This window comes from Gekko japonicus, unplaced genomic scaffold, assembly GCF_001447785.1.
Source record: "Gekko japonicus isolate JY-2015 unplaced genomic scaffold, Gekko_japonicus_V1.1 scaffold4843, whole genome shotgun sequence".
In the NCBI taxonomy this organism is placed as follows: domain Eukaryota; kingdom Metazoa; phylum Chordata; class Lepidosauria; order Squamata; family Gekkonidae; genus Gekko; species Gekko japonicus.
The window spans coordinates 9340-18739 of NW_015171647.1; the positions used below are offsets into that span (position 1 = coordinate 9340).

The following is a 9400-nucleotide window of genomic DNA, read 5'->3' on the forward strand; positions in this document are numbered from 1 at the left end:
TCCTGCCCCCAAAATAGCCCTGATTATGACCATTGCTCTGAATTCAGTGGAAACCAGAAGTATGGTTTGTTCGTTCTTTTGCTTAATTTAAATGCTGCCTTTCTCGGCGGTGGAGACCCAGAACCACTTGCACCTTTCTCCTTTTCTCCGGTTTATCTTCACAACAACCCTGTTCAGTACGTTAGGTTGAGATTCTGTGACTGGCCCAAGGCCACCAACCAGGTTGCCATGGTAGAGTGGGGATTCAAGCCTGAGTCTCCCAGATCCTAGTCCAAGGCTCTAAATCCTGCACCACACTGTTGAAAGCTGGGATCCTAGAGGGGCCAAGGAGAGCTTAGCTTACTGTGGATGGATATGTGAAAACTGCCTTCTACTGAAACCGAATAGTGCTCTCTCAAGGTCAGTATTGTTTTCTGACTAGCATGGTTTCAGGGAGAGGTCTTTCCTATCATAAGAACATAAGAAGAGCCATGCTGGATTGGACAAAGAGTCCATCTAGTCCAGCATCCTGTCTCAGATAGTGGTCAACTAGTTCCTGGTCAACAGCCAGCAACACGGCAAAGAGGCCGAGGCCTTCATAAGAACAAAGAGCCCTGCTGGATCAGACCAGTGGTCCATCTAGTCCAGCATCCTGTCTCACACAGTGGCCAACCAGTTCCTCTGGAGGGCCAACAACAGGACATAGAGGCCGAGGCCTCCATAAGAAGAGCCCTGCTGGATCAGACCAGTGAGGGTCCATCAAGTCCAGCATCCTGTCTCACACAGTGGCCAACCAGTTCCTCTGGAGGGCCACCCACAGGGCACAGAGGCCTCGGCCTCCATAAGAACATAAGAAGAGCCCTGCTGGATCAGACTAGTGGTCCATCTAGTCCAGCATCGTGTTTCACACAGTGGCCGATTGCTTCCTCTGGAGGGCCAACAACAGGGCATAGAAGCCGAGACCTCCATAAGAACATAAGAAGAGCCCTGCTGGATCAGACTAGTGTTCCATCTAGTCCAGCATCATGTCTCACACAGTGGCCGATTGCTTCCTCTGAAGGGCCAACAACAGGGCATAGAAGCTGAGACCTTCATAAGAACATAAGAAGAGCCCTGCTGGATCAGACCAGTGGTCCATCTAGTCCAGCATCCTGTCTCACACAGTGGCCAGCCAGTTCCTCTGGAAAGCAATAACAGGGCATGGAGGCTGAGGCCTTCTGCTGATGATGCCTCCTGGCTCTGAAATTCAGAGGTTTCGTGCCTCTGAATGTGGAGGACCTCTTCAGTCACCATGGCTAATAGTCATTGATAGTCTTACCTAATTCCCTTTAAAAGCTGTTTATTCCTGTGGCCATCACTACAACCTCTGGCTGCAGATTCCACATTTTAATCACAGTCCGTTTTCAAATAGTATTTAATTTTGTCCATCTTGAACCTACTACCCATCAGCTTCCTTGGATGACCTCGAATTCTAGTCTTTTGGAAGAGGGAGAAAAGGCCATCTTTGTTAGCTCTCTCCATCCCATGCATCTATCCCGCCCTCCCCGTACGCAGGCTCAGGGCGGCTTACAGGGCACAAGGTGCTATAAAACAGATACATTAAAACAGCAGAAGCTAAAAGCATTAACAACTCACAGGATACATGAAGGACTAAAATTGCCTTGCTCTGCCTGTATTCCAGGACAGAGGGCTTTTCTACACTCTACTTTTCCTTGCTCGTGTGCCTGTATTGCTTTCCCCCCTCTTTTCTGCATGTCTTTTCTTCCTTCTAATGGTTGCTTTGATATTACATTGCTGTATCTCCGGAGTTTCCCCCTGCGTATTTAAAGTGGAGGAAAATATGTGGGAGATGCAGTGATATAATATCAAAGTGACCACTAGAGGGAGCAAAAGACATACGGAAAAGAAGGGAGGGAAATGAAGAAATACCGGCATTTAAGTGATGAAAGGAAGAGTGCAGAAAAGTCTGGAAACTGGTATTTTGTATGTGCGAGCTACGTCTTGCTTCCCCGTCCTCATGACACCCTTAAGGGGATGGTATCGCATCCCGAGCACTTGAAGAATGTCCCCCCCCCTTTAAAATCCCAGAAACTTACCACTGAAAACATATTGGACAGTGTTCCTCCTACGTAGGCCGTAAACAGCGCTGTGAAAAAAAATGAAAGAGGATCAGATCAGAATGTGTTTGCAGGTATTATGGGAGACTCTGAGATGGGGGGCGGGGAGACGGAGATACTGACTTTTTGGGCTTTTCTTTTAAGCTTTCGGTGGCTGTGAAATGCCTCCCCTTCTCTCCTTGAGTCACACTGCAGCGGTGGCACCCACCAGTATGCAAAGAGACACCGCTATGATGGGGATTATTAGGAAGGGTATTGAAAACAGATCAGCCAATATCATAATGCCCCCGTATAAATCAATGGTGCGGCCTCATTTGGAATACTGTGTGCAGTTCTGGTCACCACACCTTAAAAAGGATATTATAGCTTTGGAAAAAGTGCAGAAAAGGGCAACTCGAATGATAAAAGGGTTGGAACACTTTCCCTATGAGGAAAGGTTAAAGCGCTCGGGGCTCTTTAGCTTGGAGAAACGACGGCTGAGGGGTGACATGATTGAGGTTTATAAGATTATGCATGGGATAGAGTAGGCAGAGAAAGAGGTACTTTTCTCCCTTTCTCACAGTACAAGAACTCGTGGGCACTCCATGAAACAGATAAAAGGAAGTACTTCTTCACCCAAAGAGTGATTAACACTTGGAATTCACTGCCACAGGAAGTGGTGGCGGCTACAAGCAAGAACAGCTTCAAAAGGGAATTAGATAAGCATATGGAACAGAGGTCCCTCAGTGGCTATTAGCCACAAGGTATAAATAGGGGCTCTGGGGCAAGTGATGCTCTGTCTTCTTGGTGCTTGGGGGGGGGGGTCAACAGTGGGAGGGCTTCTAATGTTCTGGCCCCACTCGTGGACCTCCTGATGGCACCTGGTATTTTTGGCCAGTGTGACAGAGTGTTGGATTGGATGGGCCATTGGCCTGATCCAACATTGGCGTCTCTTATGTTCTTATGTCTCTTTAAGTACCTTCCTGGGCTGGCACAGGAAGAGCCAGAAAGGCTGAGATGGGGCAGGGCTCATCCATGGAGGGGCATCGCCCCCCCCCAATGCCCCACCATGGCTACAGGTCTGATCTGGAATGATCTGCTAATGAGAAACACTTTACATTTTTTATTTCCATGGGGTCGCTTTAATGAGAACACATTGACTTGGAAGCAAGTCTTGTGGAATAATAAAGCGGGACTTCTGATTAAACCTGCCTAGGACTGGGCTGCTTTTCCCGAGTGTTTAAACACTGGCTGGATCGGGTCCATGAACCTTTCATAAAAGCCATGCCTTCCATGGGCCCTGCCAATGAGCACACACAACGTCTTCTTGTTTGCTCTGTCCTCAGAGTGAAAGATTCCAACGCAGCCAAATTCTGGAGAACAGTAAGAAACTGAGATGGGACCCATCAATCACTTTGTACCTTTGGAGAGGAGCTCTAGAAATGAAGAATTACTGGTTCTTGGGCTCCATGAAAGTTTCTGGTACGGCAAAGAATGAGAATTTGCAAAAGGAAACATGCTTAGAACCAGGGGTCATTCCCTGCAGCAGCGCACAGGAGCGGAGCTCCAGCAGTAAAGAGCCCAGAGGGCGGGCACATGCAACAAGCCCCACCCCCTGCTCCCAGCAGCCCTCAGTCAGAGTAAGAAGCAGCCAGGTAAGTTGCAGAGCCAACAGGTCCAAAACAGTCCAGTGGCACCTTTGAGACCAGGTACAAGGCTCTCCCTCCTCTGCGAGGACAGATCTGCATGTTCTCCCCCCCCCAATAGCTAGCAATCCAAAACAGTCCAGTGGAGCCTGAGCTGTGGGTGTTGCCTTCTGACACACTTCCCGTGATGTCAGGGGGTGTGGCATATGCAAATAAGTTATGCTAATGAGCTCCTGCACCTCTTTTTCTACAAAATGACCCCTGCTTAGAACTAAGGATACCTTAGACAGAGAGCGGAAGAAAGAAAACTCTTTCTGTTGGATGTGGGGGGGATTTTCGGGGGCAGTAAGAATGGTGGATTGGGTGGGATGAGATGTGATGAAGAAGAAGAAGAGGAAGAGGAGGAGGAGATTGGATCTATACCCCGCCCTTCATTACCCAGAGGAGTCTGAGAGCGGCTTGCAAACTCCTTTCCCTTCCCCTCCCCACAACAGACACCCTGTGAGGTGGGTGGGGCTGAGAGAGCTCTTGACAGAAACTGCTCTTTTTCAAGGACAGCTCCAAAAGAACTTGTAACTGACCCAAGGTCACCCTGGCAGCTGCATGTGGAGGCGTGGGGAATCAAACCCGGTTCTCCCAGGTTAGAGTCTGTGCTCTTAACCACTATACCAAAGTGGATCAGGAAAGTCCAGGGTCGCTATGGAAAGGCAGGCAATGGCAAAACGTTTCTTTCTTTGAAAACCCTGCAGGGTCACCGTAACTCAGCTATATGACTTGACGTCAAAAAACAAAAACGAAACGGAAACCAAGGACCTAACTGTACACCACAAAGTCTGTGTGTCCAGTCCAGGTCCTCCTGATCAGATGTGCACTGTGAGTTATATTCGGATATTTGGAACTCAGTTCTCAGGCTTGTCGAGGGCCTGATACAGATTGGGACGGCAGTGTGTAGAGAAAGAAGGGCTTAAGCCTTCCCTCCGTGCCATTTTTGAAACATGAAATGGCCCCAGGGAGCCACCATTTGCCTTGCTGGAGAAACTTAACTCCTGGTCCTCACCACAGGTGATTTCCCCAGCAGGACAAATGGCAGCTCTTGGGGTTGTTTCGCATTGGGAAAATGGTACGGAAGGAAACCTTAAATGGCCTTTCCTATCACACCTGATCTGAAATGGGTTCCCACCCGCCTGGGAACTGATTTCTGAGCACAGAATTCACAACCCATGTCAGATCAAAAGACCCGAGGCAGATCTCGGGAGGAGTAGGATTGGACACGTGCCCACTGGTGCTCCAGCAGCCGGAGGGAGAAAGGAAAAGAAGTGACATCATGCCTCTCTAGGAATCACCTAGCGGTTGATGATTCCTACCAAGGACTGACATTATTTCCAGGTTTCCCCCAGAACTGAAATCATCTCTAGGAATTGCTGAAAAAAACACTCTATGGTTTTACCATAGACTTCCTACAGCGATTCCTAAAGAGTCATGACCTCACTTCCAGGTTTTCCTGGAGGGGATGTCACACTGTCACTGACTGCCACGGCCCAAATCCCTACCCATCTCCTGCCAGTTGCCTGGCAACCCAAGGGAGGACTCAAGGACTTCATAACATCTAGTTAGTGAGCCAGTTTGGTGCAGTGGGAGAATTCCGTAGCTCTGATAAGAGCTGTTCTTGAGAAAGAGAGCGGTTTCTGTCAAGAGCTCTCTCAGCCCCACCTACCTCCCAGGGTGTCTGTTGTGGGGAGGGGAAGGGAAAGGAGTTTGTAAACCACTCTGAGACTCCCTTGGGTAGTGAAGGGCAGGGTATAAATCCAAACTCTTCTTCTTCTTCTTTTACCTCACAGGGTGTCTGTTGTGGGGAGGGGGAGGGAAAGGAGACTGTAAGCCGCTCTGAGACACCTTTGGGTTGTGAAGGGCGGGGTATAAATCCAATCTCCTCCTCCTCATCTTCTTCCTCTTCTTCTCCTACTCTCTAGTTAGGCCCTCTGGCTGGAACAGGATTGCCAGCTTTAGGCTGGGTAATTCCTGGAGATTTGGGGATGGAGCCTGGGGAGGGCAAAGTTTGAGGAGGGGAGGGTATCTCAGCAGGGTATAATGTCATGTCGTCTGCCCTCCAAAGCGGCCATTTTCTCCAGGGGAACTGATCTCTGTATTCTGAAGATGAGTTATAGATCTCCAAACCCCACATGGGTTCCCCTCCTCTCCCCAGGGTCCACACCCAATTCTCCAGGAATTTCTCAAACCCAGAGGTGACCACCTGAGGTCCAAATATGCCCTCCGCCCTGAAGTTCACCGGGTGATATTGCATTGGCCTCTCTCTCCCCGCCCCCCTCTCCCAGAGCCAAGCCTGCCTCACAGACTTGTTGCGAGGATGAAATGAAGAAAGCACAAGCGAGTAGGTCACCCCGAGCTTCTTAGCAGACAGGCAGGATGCATATGCACAAGACAGCAAAAGTTCTAGATGAATAGAAAAAGTCCTCTGGTTCTTGTCCACCCCCCTCGAGAAGGCAGACTCAGAGCAGTGTCTCCAGTGACGACCTCCGTAATCAAGCAGGCAATCTACCAGGCAGGTCCTTCTCCATGAACTCCCATGAAATGACCAGGAGTAATGAAAGAGGTCTGGAAGAGCTACTGCTAGAGGGACCAAAGAACACATTTTTATGTGAGGACATGACACCCGCCTTCCAGCGTTGAGGGATGTGGGCAGCTTTGATGGGTGCAGAACTCTGCTTGGGAGGAAGAAGGAGGAGGAGGAGGAGAAATAGAAGAGGAAGAAGGAGGAGGAGCCAGTTTGGCATAGTAGTTAAGTGTGTGGACTCTAATCTGGGAGAACTGGGTTTGATTCCCCACTCTTCCACATCCAGTTCCTGGTGTGACCTGGGGCAAGCCATAGTTTTGTTAGAGCTGTTCTCTCAAGGACAGTTCTGGAAAGAGCTCTCTCAGCCCCACCTGCCTCACAGGGTGTCTGTTGTGGGGAGGGGGAGGGAAAGGAGTTTGTAAGTCACTCTGAGACTCCGTGTGAAGGGTGGGGTATAAATCCAATCTCTTCTTCTTCTTCTAAAAGTAGAAGAAGAAGTGGAGGAAGAAGTAGTAGTAGTGGAAGAGGAAGAAGTTTTATAACCCACCCTTCATTACCTAAAGTAGTCTCGGGGCAGCTTACAATCGCCTTCCACACCCCACAACAGGCATCCTGTGAGGTAGGTGGGGCTGAGACAGCTCTGAGAGAGCTGTGACTGACCCAAGGTCACCCACCTGGCTGCATATGGAGTGGAGCATCAAACCCAGTTCTCCAGATTAGAGTCCCCGCTCTTTAACCAGTACACCACAGCTGGTAGAGGAAAAAAGTACTTTTCTCCCTTTCCCACAATACAAGAACTGGTGGGCACTCAATGAAATTAATGAGCAGTAGGCTTAGAACAGATCGAGGGAAGTCCTTCTTCACCCAAAGAGCGATTGACACATGGAATTCACTGCTATAAGAGGTGGTGGTGGCTATAAGCATGGATGGCTTCAAGAGGGGATTGGAGAAACATATGGAGCAGAGGTCCATCAGGGGCTATTAGCCACCAGGTATAGATGGAACACTCTGTCTGGGGCAAGTGATGCTCTGTCTTCTTGGTGCCTGGGGGGCAACAGTGGGAGGGCTTGTGGAGGTCTGTCCCTGCTGGTGGACCTCCTGATGGCACCTGGGTTTTGGCCACTGTGTGACAGAGTGTTGGACTGGATGGGCCATTGGTTTGATCCAACATGGCTTCTCCTGTGTTCTTATGTTCTCCATTCCAGGCCTTGTGAATGTAAGAGACAAACTCAGGTACTTACCACAAACAATCGCCAAGAGAAACGTCTGCCAAGTGAGGGCATAGAACATGCCTCCTATTGCGATGCACGAGAGGCAGCTGTTGTAATTCCATAAACCGGCGTAGATTTTGTCGAAAGGGGAAGCCACGCTCAGGGCTGTGAAGAAACGGAGAGGAAGAAGCGCCGTGGATCATGGGTAAGGCCAGTTGCATACCGGAATAAAGCAGACGGACAAAGAGCCAGCGTGGTGTCGTGGGTAGAGTTTCGGACCAGGAACTGGGTGACCCAGGTTCGAATGCCATGGAAGCTTGTTGGGTGACCTGGGGTCCCAGCCTAACCTACCCAACAGGGCTGTTGTGAGGATGGGGAAGAGGAGAATGATGTAAGCCACTTTTGTCCGCCCTGAACCTACTACCCATCAGCTTCATTGGATGCCCTCAAATAAGATGATCTCATCAGATCGTGGAAGCTAAGCAGGGTCGATCCTTGGGTGGGGGACCACCAAGGTAGGCTCTGCAGAAGGCAACGGGAAACCATCTCTGATTCTCACTTGCCTTGAAACCCTCCACCTGGGGTCACCATCGGTCGGCTGCAACCTGACAGCATACACACACACAAACTCTCACACAGACACATTGGGTTGTGTGTAGAAGTCTAGTACAAGGTGACTTCATGTGTTCATGTGCTTGAGTAATCAAATCAGGGCTGGTTGGCTTCCTTAACTAGATAATGTCTTCACACAAGCAATTGCTCAAGGCGCGATGCAATAGATTGCTTAACAGTAGGGTGGCTCTGCGTTGGCTTCTCCCTCTGTTGTTTTAGCAAACCCACGTTGGATCAGAAATTCCCCTCTGCACTGCATGCTGCTTTCGCTTCCTTTGATCATCGGGTTTTATGGTACCTCCTGCATAGATTCATGGCTGTTCAGGGGTGTCAGCAAGCTGCCATTGAGTGGTGTGTTCTATTCTACATGTTACCTTATGCCCTGGCCATTCCCCCCCATGTGTTCCCCTCAGTAGGTGTTTACTGTCTTTGCTGGCTACGCTGCGGAACTGCTCAAGGTCACACAGCTGGAGGTGGGAAGGAGTTATGGCGTTGCTCTGCTTATTATGTATTCGATGCCTGAGAACTGAACTTGTGTTTATGTTGTAGACCCGTTGGGTTCCCAAGGAATTGGGCGCTCGTTTTATCTACATTCCTGCCAGCGGGAACTGGGCTCATTGGCTCTAGCCTGGTTCAAGTTCCTTTATTATGTTTCCCTATGAGACTGGTAGTCATTACTAACAATTCTTCTGTTCCTGATCTTACCATCGCTTTACAATAAATTCTACTTTGTTCATCAACCGTGGATTTATTTCGAATGCATGGGGAATCGGACAAGGGGTGACTTTGCAGTCAATACGGCATTGCCCACAAGGTATATGTGGGTTTAAGCTGCACTTTTTCCTCCCAGTTGAGAAAATGTGGAGCGAATGCCAGATGCAGAATTGCCCATAATGTATAAGCTGGCCCTGCCCACAGGCTGGAGAGGGAAAGTGGCATGGCATGGCCCGATCTCATAAGAACTCAGACGCTGAGCAGGGATGGTGCTTGGTGCTGGAGTGAGCGACTCGGCATGCCTAGACATGGGGGGGGGGGCTTGCTACATCAGTGTCGTGGTTAAGTGTGCGGACTCTAATCTGGGAGGACCGGGTTTGATTCCCCACTCCTCCACTTGCACCTGACTGGATGACCTTGGGCAAGCCGTAGTTCTGGCACAGCTGTTCTTGAAAAAGAGCAGTTTCTGTCAGAGCTCTCTCAGCCCCACCTACCTCACAGGGTGTCTGTTGTGGGGAGGGGAAGGGAAAGGAGTTTGTAAGCCACTCTGAGACACTTTGGGTGGTGAAG

The 9400-nt window shown here is 49.7% G+C and overlaps 1 protein-coding gene across 1 annotated transcript in view; it reads right to left on the reverse strand.

Annotated features, from left to right (window-relative positions):
• Positions 1-9400, reverse strand: part of LOC107117814 (urea transporter 2-like) — a 42310-nt gene that overhangs the window by 3428 nt on the left and 29482 nt on the right. Inside the window, exons 7-8 of the mRNA XM_015419978.1 lie at positions 7535-7669; positions 2076-2125 (exon numbers count right to left, since the gene is read on the reverse strand). Of these exons, the coding sequence (XP_015275464.1) occupies positions 2076-2125; positions 7535-7669 (185 nt within the window). The remainder of the gene's footprint in view (positions 1-2075; positions 2126-7534; positions 7670-9400) is intronic.